This window comes from Mustela erminea, chromosome 5 (assembly GCF_009829155.1).
Source record: "Mustela erminea isolate mMusErm1 chromosome 5, mMusErm1.Pri, whole genome shotgun sequence".
Lineage (NCBI taxonomy): Eukaryota > Metazoa > Chordata > Mammalia > Carnivora > Mustelidae > Mustela > Mustela erminea.
The window spans coordinates 63,111,713-63,129,741 of record NC_045618.1 but is presented as its reverse complement, the minus strand read 5'-3'; the positions used below and the strand labels follow the sequence as shown (position 1 = coordinate 63,129,741).

At 49.2% G+C, this 18,029-nt stretch overlaps 1 protein-coding gene across 3 annotated transcripts in view; it reads right to left on the bottom strand.

Annotated features, from left to right (window-relative positions):
* Positions 1-5,061: 5,061 nt before the first annotated feature.
* CAPN3 (calpain 3) overlaps positions 5,062-18,029 on the bottom strand; it is a 49,955-nt gene continuing 36,987 nt past the window's right edge. For 2 of the 3 annotated variants that reach the window (XM_032343435.1, XM_032343433.1), the window contains 15 exons: positions 17,585-17,745; positions 16,352-16,521; positions 15,949-15,960; positions 15,076-15,284; positions 14,087-14,123; positions 12,189-12,206; positions 9,022-9,135; positions 8,004-8,081; positions 7,574-7,631; positions 7,415-7,479; positions 6,905-6,973; positions 6,732-6,810; positions 6,432-6,548; positions 6,090-6,148; positions 5,062-5,708 (listed from right to left, as the gene is read on the bottom strand). In XM_032343435.1, coding sequence (XP_032199326.1) covers positions 5,682-5,708; positions 6,090-6,148; positions 6,432-6,548; positions 6,732-6,810; positions 6,905-6,973; positions 7,415-7,479; positions 7,574-7,631; positions 8,004-8,081; positions 9,022-9,135; positions 12,189-12,206; positions 14,087-14,123; positions 15,076-15,284; positions 15,949-15,960; positions 16,352-16,521; positions 17,585-17,745 — 1,273 coding nt within the window. In that variant the 3' untranslated portion in view covers positions 5,062-5,681. The remainder of the gene's footprint in view (positions 5,709-6,089; positions 6,149-6,431; positions 6,549-6,731; positions 6,811-6,904; positions 6,974-7,414; positions 7,480-7,573; positions 7,632-8,003; positions 8,082-9,021; positions 9,136-12,188; positions 12,207-14,086; positions 14,124-15,075; positions 15,285-15,948; positions 15,961-16,351; positions 16,522-17,584; positions 17,746-18,029) is intronic. The other variant, XM_032343434.1, reaches the window with a different exon arrangement.

The window sequence follows — 18,029 nt, the reverse complement described above, 5'->3', positions numbered from 1 at the left end:
CTTTTGCTACCTTATCTGCATATTAATAGCCAACCCTTTTTTCTCCATGTTGTGATAGACAGCAAGAAGGAAATTGGGTGGAAGGCACGAGATAGCTATAGATATACCACACACCATGGTCCGGATAAGTTTGGCAAACAGCTACATTTAAGGATTTGTCCAAGGTCATAAGACTGTTAATTAGTTAGTGAAGGAACTAGGATTAAAACTACATCTTTGGGGTTCAAGATGGCTATGTAAGAAGATCTTGAATTCACCTCCTCCACAGAAAACAAATTTACAGCTATATAAGGAATAATTTTTCTCTGCAGATGACCTGGGAACTAGATTAACAGCACCTCCACAACAAAAGAGAAAAGAGATGCATTGAGACAGGTAGGAGAGGCAGAGACTCAGTCTCCCTCTGGATCCTACCTGAGGTATGACGACCCACTATCAGGAAGGGATCCCATAAATACAGAGCTTTTTATTGAGTGAAGTGGATATGCCCGCACTTCAGGCATCCAGACCCTTGTGTCTGGAACCAGAAAGACAAGCTCCCAAAACACATGGTTTTTAAAAAAATCAACAAGGGGAACCATAAGTTCAGGGGAACCATAGAACTGTAGAGAACAAAGAACCTGCTCGTAAAGGGCTCACACGCCCATGCACTCATCCTGAAATCCATTGCAAAAATAATTTGAAAAGTACCTAGACTACAACTGAGGGAGAGACCCATTTGCTAATCCTAATGTGGCTGTAGGACACTTCTCAACTGCAGTGACTTTATCTGGGAACGGAAGCACTGGCTGGTGCCATTTTTGCAATCTCATTCTAACTAGCTGGTAACAGAGCTGGTGGGCACCATGTTTGGGGCCCTCCCTTTAGCCTGCCAGCACTGGTAAGCATCCTTCTTGTCCCGCTGAACCTATGCAAGCAGCCATACCACAACTGGGCCAAGTGAGTATATTGCATCTGGGCTGGGCATGTTCCATGTCCACCCTCCCCTCCTTGCAACAGTCGTGCCACAACCAGATGGACTCAATCAAGCAGCAGAATACATATTCTTATCAAGTGCATGTGGAACAATTTCCACCGTAGATGAGCTGGGCCACAAAACAAGTTTCAATAAATTCACTATTGAAGTCATATCAAGCATCTTCTCCAACTACAATGGTATGAACCTAGAAATCAGTTATAATAAGAAAACAGGAAAAACCACAAAAATATGGAGATGAAACAACATGCCACTGAACAGTCAATAAGTCATTGAAGAAATCAAAGAAGATATAAAAAAATTACCTAGAGACAAATGAGAACAGAAATATGAGATACCAAAACTATGGGATACTGCACAGGCCTACCTCAAGAAAAGATAAAAATAACACATAGTCTAATGTTATAGCTAAAATAACTAAAAAAGAAAAAAAAAAAAGAAGAAAAGAAACAGGTCCCTGGATGACTCATTTGGTTAAGCAGTGAACTCTATAGATTTTAGCTCAGGTCATGCATGGTTTCAGGGTTGTGAGATTGAGCCCCAAGTCAGGCTCTGTGCTGGGTGTAGAGCCTGCTTAAGATTCTCTCCCTTTTCTCTTCCTCTCATGTGTACGCTCGCTCTTTTAAAAAAAAAAAAAAAAGGAATGAAGCCCAAAAAGTAGAAGGAAGAAAACAAATATATTTATATAAAAAATAGAGACTACCAAGATAGGAGAGAGATAAATGACTAAGAGCTGCTTCTTTGATAAGATAAAACTAACAAACCTTTAGCTAGACTCACCAAGAAAAGAAGAGGACTCAAAATCAGAAATGAAAGAGGAGACATGATACCGATACCACAGAAATACGGAGAATCGTAAGAGACTTACTATGAACAATTACACACCAACAAATTCGGTGACCTGGGAAAGATAAATTCCTAGATACAAAAAACCTACCAATGCTGAATCAAGAGGAAATAGAAAATCTGAACAGACTGATTGCTCCTAAGGAAACTCAATAATCAAAAATCTCCCAACAAACAAAAGCCCAGGACCAGACAGCTTCACTGGTGAGTTATCCCAGACATTCAAGGAAGAATTAATACCAGTTCTTATCAAATTCTTCCCAAAACATGGAAGAGGAGGGAACATTCCCAAACTCATTTTACAAGTCCATCATGACCCTAATACCAAAACCAGACAAGGATGACACTAGAAAATTACAAGCCAATATTCCTGATGAATATACATTCAAAAATCCTCAACAAAATACTAGCAAGTCAAATTAAACAATGCATGAAAAGGGTTATACCCTGTGGTAAAATGGGATTTACTCCACTGATACAAGGATGGTTCAACATTTGTAAATAAATATGATTAATTACATTAACAAAAATAACGATAAAAACATGATCATCTTCATAAATGGAGAAAACGTCTTTGACATAATTCAACACTCATTTATGATAAAAAAATCTCAAAAGTGGTGGGTACAGAGGAAATATACCTCAACATAATAAGCCATATATGACAAGCCCACAGCTAACAACATAGGGAAAAACTGCAAGCTTTTTCTCTAAGATCAGGAATGAGACAAGGATGCCCACTTTCAACACTTATTCAACATAGGTATTAAAAGTCCTAACCAAAGCAATTGGCAAGAAAAAGATATAAAAGTCACCCAGATTGGAAAGGAAGAAGTAAAACTGTCACTATTTGCAGATGATATGATATATATATAGAAAGCCCCAAAGACCCCACAAAAAAACTTAGAATAAAAAATTCAGTAAAGTTTCAGGATACAAAATCAATATATATAAAAATATGTTGCACTGCTAAACACTGATAATGAACTATCCAAAAGAAATCCAGAAAAAAATCCCATTTACAACTGTATCATGAAGAATAAAGTGCCCAAGAATAAATATAACCAAGGAGGTAAAAAACGCATACACTGGAAACTATAAAACTAATGAATGAAATTGAAGAAGACAGAAATAAATGGAAAGATATTCAGTGCTCATGGATTGGAAGATTAATATTGTTACAATGCCTGTATTACCCAAAGTGATCTACAGATTTCAGTGCAATCCCTCTCAAAACCCCAGTAACATACTTCACAGAAGTAGACAATCCTGAAATTTTTGTAGAAGCACAAGAGAGCCCCAAAACCCAAAGCAATCTTCACAAAGAAGAGCCAAGCTGGTTACTCCCTGGTTTCAAACTGTTCTACAAAGCTATAGGTATCAAAATAGAATGATACTGGCACAAAAACACACCCAGGCCAATGGAACAGAACTGGGAACCTAGAAATACACCTACACTTAAATGGACAATTAATTTCTGGCAAAGAAACAAAGAACATACAATGAGAAGGGACACTCAGATACACAGTGTTGGGAAAACTGATCAGCCACATGCAAAAGAATGAAGTCAGACCATTATCTTATGCCAAACATAAAAATTTACTCAAAATGGATTAAAGGCTTGAATGTAAGACTTGAAACCATAAAATTGCTAGAAGAAAACAGGTGGTAAGCTCCGTGACATCAGTCTTCACATTGTTTTTGTGATCAGACTCCAAAGGCAATAGAAACAAAAGCAAAAATAAGGACCTGATAAGTTAAAGGGTTTCTGCACAGCAAGGAAGCCATCATCAAAACGAAAAGGTAGAGGCGCCTGGGTGGCTCAGTGGGTTAAAGCCTCTGCCTTTGGTTCAGGTCATGATCCCAGGATCCTGGGATGGAGGCCCACATCGGGCTCTCTGCTCAGCGGAGAACCTGCTTCCCCCTCTCTCTCTGCCTGCCTCTCTGCCTACTTGTGTTCTCTGTCTGTCAAATAAATAAATAAAATCTTTAAAAAAAAAAAAAAAGAAAACCTACTAAAATGGGAGAACACAATTGGAAACAATACATCTGATAAGGGGTTCATATATAAAATATATGAAGAACTCAACAACAACAACAAAACCTATTAAAAAATGGAGAGAAATAGACATTTCTCCAAAGAAGACATTCAGATGGCCAGGAGGCATGTGAAAAGATACTCAGCATCATTAATTATTAGGGAAATGTGAATGAAAACCACAGTGAGTTATTACCTCACATCTGTCAGAATGGCTATTATCAAAAAGGTAAGAAGTAGCAAGTGTCAGTCAGGATGTAGAGGAAAGGGGACTGTCAGACACTGGTGGGCTAGAAGTCAGCACAGCCACTATGGAGAACAGTATGGAGATTGCTCAAAAAATAAGAATGACCCTGTGATCCAGCTGTGGAACTACAGAGTATTTATTTGAAGGATACCAAAACACTAATTTGAAAAGATAAATACACCCCATGTTCACTGCAGCATTCTTTGCAATAACCAAAATATGGAAATAACCTAAGTGACCATCAGTGGAGCCATGAATAAAGAAACTATGGCGTATATGTATGGCGTACTGCTGAGCCATAAAAAAGGAATAAAATCTTGCTATTGGCAACAGCACAGCTGGACTTTGAGGGTATTAAGCAAAGTGAAATAACTCAGAAGGACAAAGACAAATACTGTACGGTTTTGCTCCTACATGGAATCTAAAACAAAACTCGAGAGACAGGAAACCCATCAGTGGTTACCAGAGGGGGAGGGGCTTGGAGGGCAGGGGGTGTGGGTGTGATAGGCACGAAAGTGGGCCACCGGTAGGGTGATGGATAGTATGCAGACTTTCGGGTGATTATAGTGTATACAGATGTCAAATCACAGTGTCGTATACCTGACACTCCTCAGAGACAAAACCCATGCATACACCTCTGTTCTATTACACTCAGGTGACTGGCCCCTCTGGTGTCAGGGCGACCCATTTATTCTTGATACTCGATACACCAACAGCTCTTCCCTTTCCTTTCCTTGTTGATCTTGAGACGTGCTGGAGTGATTCCCATGTTTAAGAAATACCAATTGACACGGTTACCAGGGGGTCCAGGTTCTGTTTGTGTGTGCACAGGTGTCTTTTGTTGTCTTCTGAAACTTGGGCTCTCTGTCTGACAGTATGACTGTAACACTGGAAGCTACCCTGCCCTGCTCTGGCTGATACTCTGAATGTGAAAAGACAAAACACAACTGAACCAGCCATACACATGCCTTTATTTAGATCAACTCTTTCTTCAGAATACAACTGAACTTATGGGTCAGACACCCCGAAGTACCCAGCCCTCTTCCACTGAGCTTGTTTATGCTGGGGCAGGCCCCTCCTGAAACGATGAGACAGAACCAAGTGCTTGTTGGGTTACTGTCCCGTGGGTGGGAGAACTTGAAGGCAATGGAGGAGGCTAGCACAGGAAGCGTGGAGGGCCACTGCCGGATGCTTCTGTGAACAACCTAGGGCAAGCTAAGGAGAGCATTTGCTTCACAGCTGAGGCCACTCAGATCCTGAGCAAACCTCTCAGCTGGGCTCCCACGAGCTGAAGCAGACAGACACTTGGCTCCATGTATGTGGTGAAGGGACAAAATTGTGCTCTCTCATTCCTTAACTGAAGGGTAGATGTGGGTGTGACAGATGGACAGATGCCCTGAGGCTGAGTGGGGAGCGAAGTAGAGGAGGAATAAGACCGATGAGGCACATGGAGGCTTGCTGCGGGGCAGGGTGGGGCACAGCTACTGTGTCCTTTGAGGTAAGTGGCTCTAGATATATTGGATGAAATGGCAATCCTGAGTGATCTGTACGGCCCTGGACGAGGCCAGCTCAGTTCAGGCATACATGGTGAGCTGCAGCCACTGAAAGAGTTAAGTCCCGAGATCAGAGTGCAGCCAAGGAAAGCGAGCCCAACCCTAAGGGTCTGATGGGGGAGGTGGGAAAGGGACAGTCCCAGCATGCCCAGTCCCGGGAAGATTTTCTAAGAAGCGGTTTAGGGCCTGCTCCCCTTTCTCTACTAGGAAGGTATGTTTTCCAGCAAAAAAGCCCTTTACAATCTGAGAGCCCTTTGGAGCCTTCCCCCCAGTACCCATTCCCTATAAGCTTGCCTTTCTGCTCCTTTCCTAGCCCATACCTCCCCCAGCATTTGGAAGTGAGGAGCACACCGGCCCCAGTCGGCCTCACTGGCTTCCCACCTGGAATTTTAAGAACAGGGTAAATCGACTGCTTCTATTACGCTTTACCTCTAGAACGTTGAGTTTGATGATACCATCTCCATCCTTGTCAAATGCATTAAAAGCTCCTGTGGGAAGAACACACAGGCCAGAGGCGAGTTACAGACTCACTTCCCCTCCACTGTTGTGACTTTTCTTCAGAGGACCGTGTACTAAGTGGTGTCCTTTGGCACAAAACCGTGCCAGGCAGGGTATCCACAATCACCCTCCCTTCACCAGCCCATTCTGAGCTTAAAGCGGGCCTTTGCCTTTGTTCAGCTTGGAAAGAGGAGACTGGAAGGTGGTCAGGCCGAGATTCCTACCGCTGCAGCCGTCTGGCCCCATAGCGCGAAAGGGCGGCCCCCCACTTACTGAACATGCCCTCCAGCCTGACGAAGCAGCAGATAAAGCTGTCGAAGTCGATGTTCATGTGCTTGTCTGCGTAGCGCATGGTAATGATGTCGTAGAGCTGGCTGTTGAGGTGGAAGCCTGTGGAGGGCGGGGTGGGGGAGGAGGAAGTAGTCTGAGTCCTTGCCTGCATTCTGTCCTGTTCCCTGCCTCACAGCCACCCTGTGTCACCCAGAAACACTCCTTCCTCCCCCCGCCCCCCGCAATCCTCTGGTTCCACCAGCCCTCGTCCCTGCCCCCAACAGCCACTGCTTTCCCCAGCACCTGCATCATTGACTGCGTTTCGCATCTCATAGCTGTTGATGGTGCCAGAATGGTCTGTGTCATAGTGTTTGAAAATTTTCTGGCAATTGAAAATTTGTGGACAGAGGTCACACAGTAAAACACTGAATTAGCACCCCCAACTCCTTCACTCCCATGCTTCCTTCTCTTCTTACCTGCCAGGCTTTAATCTTCTTCCAGAGGTGATGGAACTCTTGCAAGTTCAGCCTCCCAGAGCCGTCTGTCTGGAGGAAGGAGGTCAGGGCTACAGGGCACACATAGCGAGATCCCCCTGGACCAGGAGAAGGGGTCCCTGCAACTTCCTCACAGGAAGGCTCTGCCCTAGGTAGCCTCCCCTTGCCCTGTCCTGGTATTTAACCCTCCCTTCCTCACCTCTGCAGTCAGAGTTCGTGTCTGCTCTAAAACCCAGGGGACAAGTCTCCTCAGGACCATTTTGGCTTGGGCCAGGTCTTAGGCAGAAACCCAGGCCTGAGGTGAGGGCAGTGCCCTGCCCAACTGTGCCTCGTCCAACAGCCCCCTTCAGACTAGTAGCCTAGGCCTCAAATCCTCCCTTAGGCACGGATTTGGGCCTTTTTGACTGGGCACCCCCCATTGCCTTGGCCCCCGTGGCTGCACAGGGGCTGATGACAGAGAAGCGTGGTTGGGAAGGGTGGCCGGAAGGATACATCCATGAGAGCAATCATGCTACGGCAGGACTCCAGCGTGAACCCTTGTGTCTTCAGGTCCTTATCTGGGAGGTAGGGAGAAGAGTGAGGAGCTTTCTTCAGGTAACTGGACCTCCCACTCCTGCCTGCCCGCCTCCACACACAGCGTGAGCCACTCACGTTTGTTCACCACTGTGTTAAGGATATTCTTGAGCTCATCTGCACAGACCTCCATGTCCTGAGGAGGAAGGGAGTAGAGAATAACCGTTCTAGAGGACAGCTCCTGATGGAGCACGTGGTTTGCAAAACAAGAGCCAGCTGTCCGTGTGTGTAAGGTCTCTGTCACTACCACGCCGTCATGGGAAGCAGGGACTTTTCCAAGGAAGACACGGCACCCTCCGCGTCCAGACTGCACTGGGCAGCTCAGGGTAGGAAGGCCTCCAAGCCACCCCAGCAGATGGTGGTCTCGGACCTGACTGGTGGACTTCTGTGCTACCCATACGTAGCCCCTGCTTCCACCAAAAGCCATACGACCCCTCCTGAACAATAGTGAGATAACGGTCATTTGAGCAGTTAGTTGAGGAGAGGAGTCAGGACCGGTGGTACTCACATCGCCTGCTATCTGCCTGAAAATGTTCCGGAATTGCAGCTGCTCCTCACTCTCTTGGTCAGTGTTGCCAGGCCGGGGCTGTGGAAGCATAAAGGAAAACTGGTTTCCAGTGATCCGGGAGATGGGCAGACTCATGAAGGGCCGAAGGAGCCAGGGTGCCTTCCTAGCCCTAGGTGGCTGCAGGAGCCAGGTACAGCACAAAGGCTTTTCTCCCTGAGCCGAGCCTAGTGAGCTAGAGTGAGACTCCTCTAGGCCCCAGTGACCCTTCCTTCCAGACACGCTAGCCAGAGAGGTTACAGCAGCCATGCAGATGTATGGACAGGCCCCCGTGTCCCTCTCGCCCACCCCCACCAGCTAAAGCCTCCCCACCATTTTCAGCTTGACCTTCTCAACCAGATGAGTCCCAGAAGGACAGAGGGGACCAGACCATCAGGGTACCTCCGGCCACCTGCGTCGTCAGAGTGAAGTCCCCTACTCCACTGCAGGGACACTGCGGCATCGAGGATGTGGCTGGGGCTTTGTCTGTGGGCTTTGGTCCCTTAGCCCCACTTCCTCTAAGCTTTAGATGCCCTCCTCTCCCCACTTCAATAGAATACCCTTCCCAGGGCTCTGCAGGCCTCCATTTCTGAGGTCCACCCCCTTTTCTGCCACTGTCCTCTATCCTCTCACTGTCAAGAGTTCAAGGATACCAGGAAGCAGGAGTTGCTCTGTCCTGGGCCCTCTCAAGCTGGTTGCATCTCAGACTTTGGCTCCCGTTTCCTTCACTGTCCGGGCTGGGGGCTCCAGCGGGCAGACTCACCCTGTCCCTCCCAGGCCGGGGACTGGCTTGGCGTGGTTGCCAACCCCCAAGACATTCACCTAAGCATCACCCCCAATTTTAGGAAAACTCGATGCGAGGAAAGATCAGTGGGATACATCTAAACCTCCAGATGTTACAGGGACACCCCCCCAGAGCCCCTCCAATCCAGAGGACCCCAGTGTGTACTGGCCACCCCATTCATGCCACGTGCTCAAAAACCTGTGGGGATTTCTCTTGCTTATCAGGGCTCGTTTTGTCTTTGCCCTCCTCTGATTCCTGGTCCACACCCAGTTCCTTGTTGCTGTTTGCTCTGTCCGAAACGAAGATGATGGGCTGGAGAGAAGAGGGAAGTGGGGAAGGGGCAGGAAGGAAGCAGGGATTACAGGCTGAGCGGGCACGTGGACACAGCCCCCCTCCTGGAGCAGCTTTGTCCAGTGAAGAGAAGAGCAGAGTTGGGAGCACTTGAACCTCAGTCCAAGCTCCATCCCTGCCACTAGCAAGCTGTCTGGGACTTGGGGAAAGACGCTACGTGTCTCGGACCTCAGTTCCTTAGCTCCCGATGGTGGGAGCTCTGAGGGGTAAACAAGGTCGTTAGCACACGTGAAACTGCTAAGAATGCTCAAAGCAGTGTGAACTAGTGCAGGGATTTTCAAATATTTTGTAGGCTTTTTTTTTGAAATGGAAATACTTTTCAAATCAAATTTCCCCAGAAGCCCAGTGTATATGAAGTCATTAAAAACCAGCTGCTCTGCTCGATGAAGAGGGTAGAGCTTTTTTCCCTCGGCACACCCACATCACCCATGGCAGCTGGGGGGCACCTCCAAGGAACCTCTAGCACTCCGCAGAGGACTGAACAGAGGGCTCGGATTAGTGGCATGGTCAGTGGGGGAGAGGTCGGAACACTGACCTGGAAGTCCAGCCCTGCCCTCACACACAGGAAATGTCCTCTCTGGCCTCAGGTTACTCATCCATACATATGGATGACAAAACCTGCTTGAACTTTCCCATAGGGCTCTTGGGGGAAGGGGGCAGGAGATACCGAATATAAAATTGTACCACAAAACACTTAAGATGCCGCACAAATATAAGGGATATTTTCGAGACATGCTCATGCAAGTGAAGAGGACACAAGAAGAGTAGAGAGCAGCTACCATGCTATGCAGATCCTGGCTGGAGACATACGCCCCACAGGGGAAGCCAGAAGAAGGCTAAGCCGGCAGAGCTTATGGCTGCAGTGCAGAAGGCAATGGGAAGGGACGCCTGGGTGGCTCAGTTGGTTAAGCAGCTGCCTTCGGCTCGGGTCATGATCCCAGGGTCCTGGGATCGAGTCCCACATCGGGCTCCTTGCTTGGCAGGGAGCCTGCTTCTCCCTCTGCCTCTGCCTGCCTCTCTGTCTGCCTGTGCTCGCTCACGCTCTCTCCCTCTGTCTCTGAAAAATAAATAAAATCTTTAAAAAAAAAAAAAAAGAAGGCAATGGGAAAACCAGAGTCTCTGACCAGTTTCTGAATCCCCATCTGCCTTTCCATGCTATGCATCTAGAACAGCACCCATGGGCAGACCTGTGGAAATAAGCTTCCAGAACTTTGGTTCCCAGCAGGCCCCAAAGCCCCTGTCTTGCCCTGCCTTTCAAGCCAAAGGTCTTGTGCAAGCAACTGATGCTTGCAGGGATCCTAGAGCAAGCATGGGTCACAGATGGAGGGGGAATGTATGCCTGTGGCCATGGGGTGGCCATGGGCCACCTTTGCTAAGGCACACATCTCTGGGCCCAAGTGTGGGTCTGGATAACACAGGCCTTGGCATGTAAGGAGCCTGAACCAGATTGGTGACAGCAAGAAACTTGGGTCTGGAGCAGACAGACATGGATTCCAGTTTCCCCACTCATTAGCTGTGTGTCCTTGGGCAAACTTCTTCACTTCTGTGAATACGTGTAAAATAGCTATAGAAAGGGAATGATGATAGCAGCTACCTTGTAGATACTGTTGTGACAGAAAGCAATGCATGTTTTACTCTCAGCACAGTGCCAAATCTCTGGTAAGCACTTGATTAATATCAGCTCTGGTCTGTACCAGCATTAGTACTCAGAAGACCTCTACGTTGAATCCTTCCGGGAACCACCATAAACACTAACACTGAACCCTGTCCGATGGCCTATGGCTACTACCTCATGGGCTTGTGGATGCCCAAAGGTCAGTCATTTCTGGATGGCACTCAGAGTTGTCAACCCAAAATTCAGAAAGGGTTAGCTATCACGGTAGACCTTGGAGACCATGGGAAGGTTACGGGGTAAATGGAGCAGGGATGTAGGAGGGAGTTTGAATTGCTTGACAACTATAATCTTGAATTCTAAAACCACACAAGGAAAACAGTGCCTGCCCCCCCACCCCGGTCCCAGATGACAGCTTTGCTCTGAGGCCCCTGAGCTGCTCTTAGCACACATGGTCACCATCAGCAATGGTGTCCTTACAGCAGAGTGCTTATTACCAGGATACTTAGGAGGAGATCTTAGAGGCCCTGGTGACTCTACCACAGCCTCCCAAGTTCCCAAGAGGGGAGGCTGTCCAGGTAGTTCTCATTCCTCATCAAACCAGCTTCTGGGATTATGAGGGTGAAGATCTCTTCCCTCTACCCCACTGCTGCCTAGACAGAGCATGCAGAGTCCGTTGGTTCCGCTGGCTTAGAGGAGCCTGCGCTTGGAATGGGAGGTCACTTGGAATGGGAGGTCTAGAAGGGGACTTAGAACAAGAGCTTCCCCTGGAACAAGAGCGCCGGCAGTGACTTAGCCTCTCTGGGTATCCTCTTCCACCCCAACCCCAGCAGGCCAAGAAAATAGGAGGAGTGAGGAGCAGGCAGAGGAAAGGAAGGAGGGAGAAGGAGCAGCCCCATCTACAGAGCAGGCGGCTGGCATCCCAAGACGTCTCCATGGAAACCCTCACACACCTATCTCACCGTACCATGAGAAACCGCCGTTGCCATTCCCCCCAAGAATCAAGTCGTGCTTAGCAGAGCTAAATCCACTTCTGAGAAAGAAGGGGTGCTCCTTTGGGTTTTTGCAAGAGGCCTATTTTCATTGGCTGGCCATCCTCTCCCTCCCTCATAGGAGAGGTCGGCCTGGTGGTGCCCAGAGGACTCTGGGGCCAGATGGCCTGGCTCCCAGTGCTGGCTCTGCAGCCTGGGACAAGTCAGTTCATCTGTCTGTATCTTGGCTTCCTCTGAAAGTGGGGATAATAACAGTACCAATCTCACAGGGTCGTTGTGGGGACGGAGTATACCCATGCGAAGCAACCGAAAGAGTGCCTGACACGGGGGCCCAGGAAGGCAGGTTCACACACACACACACACATGCACAAACACACTCTGTGTCTACCCACTCACCCTGTTACACCCACCTTGGTTTTTTTCTTTTTCTGCATAAGGAAAGGAAACAATAAATGCCGAATAAGTGAAAGTCAAGTTTCCAGAAAACCCAGTGCCTTTTGGCTTCCCTGTGACTTGGTCCTCAGCTTGGGGTGAGGTTCCGGGGTCCAGGAATCTGGGCTACATAGAGCCAAAAGAGGCCTGGGAGTTGAAGGGAGGGGAAAAGTGTCTGGGTCCAGAGCCTGGCAGCTGCTCCAACAGCCACTCTGCTTTTATAGCCCATTCCTATCCTAGACACTGCCAAGGAAAGGGATCTTTTGGCTAATGATTTGTATTTTTAATTGAAGTTAGTTACTAAAACACCAAAAGAAGTGGCTTACCTAAATTGGCCTAAAAATGAATGTTGTCTGATTTACAGAGTTTGGGTTTTTTTTTTTTTTCTGTTGTTGTTGTTGTTGTTGCAAATATTTAATATAGAGACTTAATATGGAAATCTAGGTTTGGGGCTTTAAAAAATAAATAAAACTGGAAGGTGTGGTAGGCTTCATGTGCTGGTTACCGCTATGGCAAAAATCTGGGGAGCTGAGAGCAGCTGTTGTCTGCACCTTCCAGATGCCGCGGTCACCACCACTCCCATTGTCCCTCCAACACTGAAGCTTAAGAATCAGTTGAGAACTACAGGAAAATATACCTGTTTGGGGACATCCAAACCCCCACCTTCCTGCCTTAGTCAGGTGGCATGCCAGCTCCCATACACTCCTGAGTTTGAAACCCCTGGTAAATACACTATTTGGATGACTAGTGTTTAAAAGATAAGAATAGCGCGCCTGGGTGGCTCAGCGGGTTAAGTGTCTGCCTTTGGTTCAGGTTGTGATCTTGGGGTCTTGCGGATTAGAACCGTGAGTGTGACTCCCCAGAAGACAGTTTGGTGGGACATTTGCTGTCCCCTTATTGGCCCAAGTCACGCAGAGCACAAACCAGGCCCAAAGGCCCAAGGTCGGCACAAGACTCCTTCATACAAGGAGACAGCACATATGCCAACTCTATGCTTGAAACTCTGGGATTCCTAACCCTGGGAGCAGGTCTCCATGTGGTGACCAGGGAAAGAGCCCGAGTCTGGGCTCCAAGAATCTGGATGTCAGTTCCATCCCTGCCGCCTGTGAGCTTTGGGAACCCAAAGGAGCCATTTAACCCCACTGAGCCTCTTCTGGCTGGAAGAGGCTCAGTGGGAAGTAAGGAAGTAAGCCTCTTCCTTACTTTAATGCCAGTGATAATAATAACCTTACTATATCTCAGAAATCTTGCAAGGGTCAAGCGAGGTTAACGCATGGGAGAAGTACCTCATAAGATACAAGGCATGTGACTAATAACAACCGTGTGGGAGCCTGTGCTGTGCCAGACCCTTCACATATATGATCTCACTGATTCCCACTTCACAGAAGCCTTGCAAGGCACCTCTGTTATCTCTATTTTACAAAGTAGGGAACTGAGGGGTTATATAACTTGTCTCAATCACCCAGCTGATAGGTGGAGGACCCAGCTTTTGACTCTGACTCCAGAGCTGGTGTGTATTTTCTGTATCTGAGATGGGCCCTTATAATCCAAGCCAACTGCTGTTGCCTTGTTGTCCCTTCCCATGGATGGCCTTGACCCCCTCCCTCTGGCGGCTCAAATCGCTTCTCCCCTCCAGGACCCTCTTCTGTGCTTCCTAGCCCTTGGGCAGACTGCATGGCCCCAGCACCGTGAGGTCTGTTACTCTAGTCACGACAAACAGAAATTGCAGAAATATGGAAGAATTGCTCTGCACGCCCCAGATGCCCATCTTCCTCTGCCAATACCGCCTCTCCCCTCCACCACCCTTCTGTCCCCTGCCTGGATCAGGGAATGTGACCCTCGGGGCCTTTTCACACATCAGAACCAAACCACTCACCACTGGCCGGTCCACAGAGATGGTGTTTTCAACTTCCCTGTGAGAAACACAAACGGGAGGGACTGTCAGAGTCACCAGGAGTGGGCAGGAAGCACAGAGAGGATTTGCTCAGGACACTCAACTTCTCAGAGCCAAGTCAGGACTGACCTCAAAGGAACTGCAGGGACTAATGTCTCCCACCACGGGGACCAGCCCTGTGTCGGCGCTATCCCCGGTAGCCAAGGGCACACACATGGGTTCTTGTTGGCTTTGCCCAGAGCATCCCAAAGCCAAGCCCAGCTACCTACTCATGCCTTGTGTTTCTTTTGGGGCAGAGTTCAGAGGATTTGGGCTTTATGAACTCATCTTCAGTGACCAAAAAGTGACCTAAGAGCTCCATCACTCCCAATGCCTCCTATCCCTGTTCCCTACTCTCTTTCTTCTTCTTCTTTTTTTTAATTTTATTTATTTATTTGACAGAGAGAGACACAACGAAAGAGGGAACACAAGAAGGGAGAGGGAGAAGCAGGCATCCTGCTGAGCAGAGAGCCCAATGCAGGACCCTGGGATCATGATCTGATCATGACCTGGGATCACGACCTGAGCCAAAGGGAGACGCTTAATGACTGAGCCACCCAAGCATCCCTCTCTTTCTTTCTTCTTATCACTTATCTCCCTCTAACACATATATGTATGTTTCCCCAGGTCTTGTTGTCTCCTCTTAAGAATGTTAAGCTCCATGAGGGCCGGGATTTCTTTGTTCAATTCACTGCCCTATCCTCAGAGCCTAGAAGAAAAGTGCCTGCAACACAGTAGGTGCTCAATACATAACTGTGGGATGACAGAGATGGAGATGTGGCCAGTGGCTCAGGAGCAGAGGAACAGGGTTCTGCTGGTCAGCATATCCCAGGACTCCTAGAGGGGACCGGTCTAGCCACCCTATGCCTCCAATCTCTGGAACGGGCTACATGGGCTTTTAGGGACAGGTGGGGCAAAGGGGGCTGACTCACTCTGAGAGGTTCCTCTTTTCGGAGAAGACCCGGAGGATGAATTCTCCCTCCTGGTGGGGCTCATAGGTGGAGGGCACAATGACGTACTCGCTGGGAGGAAGGCGGAAGCGCTCAGACACCTCTCGCATGTTAATGTAGGTCTTGCTCCTGGCCTTGGAGGCATTGTACAGGAAGAAATCCTTCTGCAGGTGTTGCTTGTTCCCGTGCATCTGACGGAGAGAAGAGCCAAGGGATGGAGCTCCTTGAGAAGGATGCCCTGTCCTGCTTACAGTCCCCCTCCAGGGGTCTCTTCCTGGCTCTGGTCACCCAGTTCACAGTCATGATTAATGCCTCAAATAGCTCCACATCCCTGGAGTTCCTACCCCATTTCTTCCTCCTTTTCTGTTGTGATTTGGAAGTGAAGGTCAAGTCTATCATTCTGCCACTTACCAGAACTGCTGCTGGTCAGTTCCAAATCACCTCCAGGCTGGGGAGGGACCCCAAGGAGGCAGGAGGGGCCTTGGCTGGGGTCTGAGGGAGGTGATTCCTCCATCCCAAAGAGGGCAGTCACCCTCAGAATGCGTCCGTGTGACAGTGTATTAATTGTAAGTGTGAATGTGTATGAGTATGAGCAAGTGTGTGTGTGAGATATGAATATAAATGTCTGAGAGCATGTGTGTGACAGTCTCTAGTGGGGGAGAGGGCACATCGTGACGGTGACAGTCGGGAGATCACCCTGATGCACCCTCTCTGGAGTTCGTGACACAGGCAAGACCCTCCCCTATCATAGTCCTGCCCTCAAACCCCACCAGGAAGCTTCCCGATGTGCCACTGACGGACACAGGACCCCCAGGCAACGCTGTGCACAACTGCTGGCTGCTGCCGCTTCGATACCTCTTTGGGGACCTTGAGGAAAAACAGAAAAAGAAGCTGCTCAGATTCTGTGGATTTCACATCTGCACAGGGATGAAATGCACACGGGAAGGGAAAGCCAGCCACTGTGGAATGCATGCAGAAGCCTGATTTCCCACCACCGATCCGGCCAGCCCCAGCCCCACTCCACTCCTCCATCCCGGGTTTTTTCCTCCTGTGACAACTATCTAGGAGATTCTGACACAAGTGGGCCTGATACCAGGAGTTCTGGGAGGGGACACTGAGTACTGGGGAAGTCCCCAAACCCTCCACTCAAAGGGATGTGTTGCTCCTGGCCTTGGAGGCCAGGAGTGGAGTGGAGTATTTGGGGCGGTGTGTCAGTGGCTGGAGTGTCTGGGGCGGAAGCCAGTCAGGAACTGCACACCTCGTAGATGGCAAAGCCAATAGTGAAGAGGTTGGCCCCCAGCTTCCGGTCCTTCCGCCGGTTCTTCTGCATCAGGGCCACCAGGAAGCTGCAGATCACCTCCGAGTCGTCGGGGTCATCGTCCTCCTCCAGGAGCTTCAGACGGTACTGTGGGTTGGTCCAGAAAGTGTCTGTGCCCCCCAGGAAGGAAATGTGCATTCAGATGTGCCTCTCGGAGAACGGGCAGGAAGAGGAGTAAGACAGAGGGATCCTACTGATCTCCTGCCCCTAACTGCTCAATAAATACAGAAGGAGTGATTCAGGCATTTGTCAAATGATGTGGGGGGAGCAGTGGGTAGCCCACCCCTTTCTGCAGATGGAGCCCCCCTGCTCGGCTGTGTGGCTCCTCCTCCCTCTCCGAGCTGTGATTGTCATTCTCTGCTGATGGCTTCCCTTTCCTCACCCGCCCTTGAAATGCTGTTGGCCCCTGGGTTGTGGTCTCAGGCCTCTCTCCCACCCCACTGTTCTGCACCCCCTGGGCTGTCCCTGTGTAAGGACGATGTAGGCCCCAGCCCCCATCTCCACCAGACTCCCTCCGTCCCTCCTTCCCTTCCTCTCTTCCTCCTGTCTTCCTTCCTTCCTCTTCCCTTCTTTCCATCCTTCCACAGATACATGTTGACTTCTAGTCATACCACCAAGAACCATTCTAATCCATGCAACCAATTCTCTGCGGCATGTCTTCACCTGGCTATTCTAGAGGGGCCTCAAAGTCCCCAGGTCCCCAGCTCAACTCCCCTCCCTACAAGCCCACAGCCAGCTCCACCGTAAAACCAACAACACGTCCAATTTTTTCTCCTGTGTCTCCTATGCTGTGACACTGACACCCTCCCTTGGGCTCCCCCAAACTGAGAAACTTGAAGTCACTCGTCAGGGACTCCTCCCAATATCCTGTCCCCTGAATCTGCCCTCTGCCCTCGATATCCCCCACTGGGACTTGCTCCAGCTTTCCCCAGCTCTGGCTTGCAGCCTTGCAGCCGAGGCTAATTCTGGGTTCAGTTCCAACCCTCAGCATTACGAATGCAGCACCCTCCTGACACGGTGTCCTGCTGTTACCAGCTCCCTACTGCACACTCCTCGGCATGGCAGCTTCCTTCTTGGTAAAATGGGGAGGGTCTCATAAGATCAGATACTCCCAGAACATAGTACTGGCTCAGTTCCTCCTGGAGCCCTCCCCCAACCCCGAGCCTCTCCCACCTGGGAAGTTGCGGCAGCCTCCGGCAGAGCAGCCCCTCACCCAGCGGCCCTCGTTCACAGACACCGTCCAGGTCTGCAACTTGTCGGACTCCAGGGCATCAGCCGTGAGGTTGCAGATCTCCAGCTTTGTGAAATGGTAGATGAAATCGTCATAGGACATCCTGAGAGGTTGGAAGAGAGAGGCCCGTGTGGAAGGCTGGGAAAGGTAAGACTCGGGGACAAGCTAAGCACGATCAGACCATTCAGACGAACTTGGGCGTGGTGCCAGAGAGGACCCTGTCACTCCTCTCTAGGGTGAACACTATCCACTCTCATGTCTCCACCCCATACTACCATCTCTTCCGGTAATGATTCAGACTTCTGTGTCCTTGGTGGGAGAGCTTGGCAGCAATTCAGTTCTCCAATGGAACCGTGTCCCTCTGCACTGGACCCAAGCACTGCACTG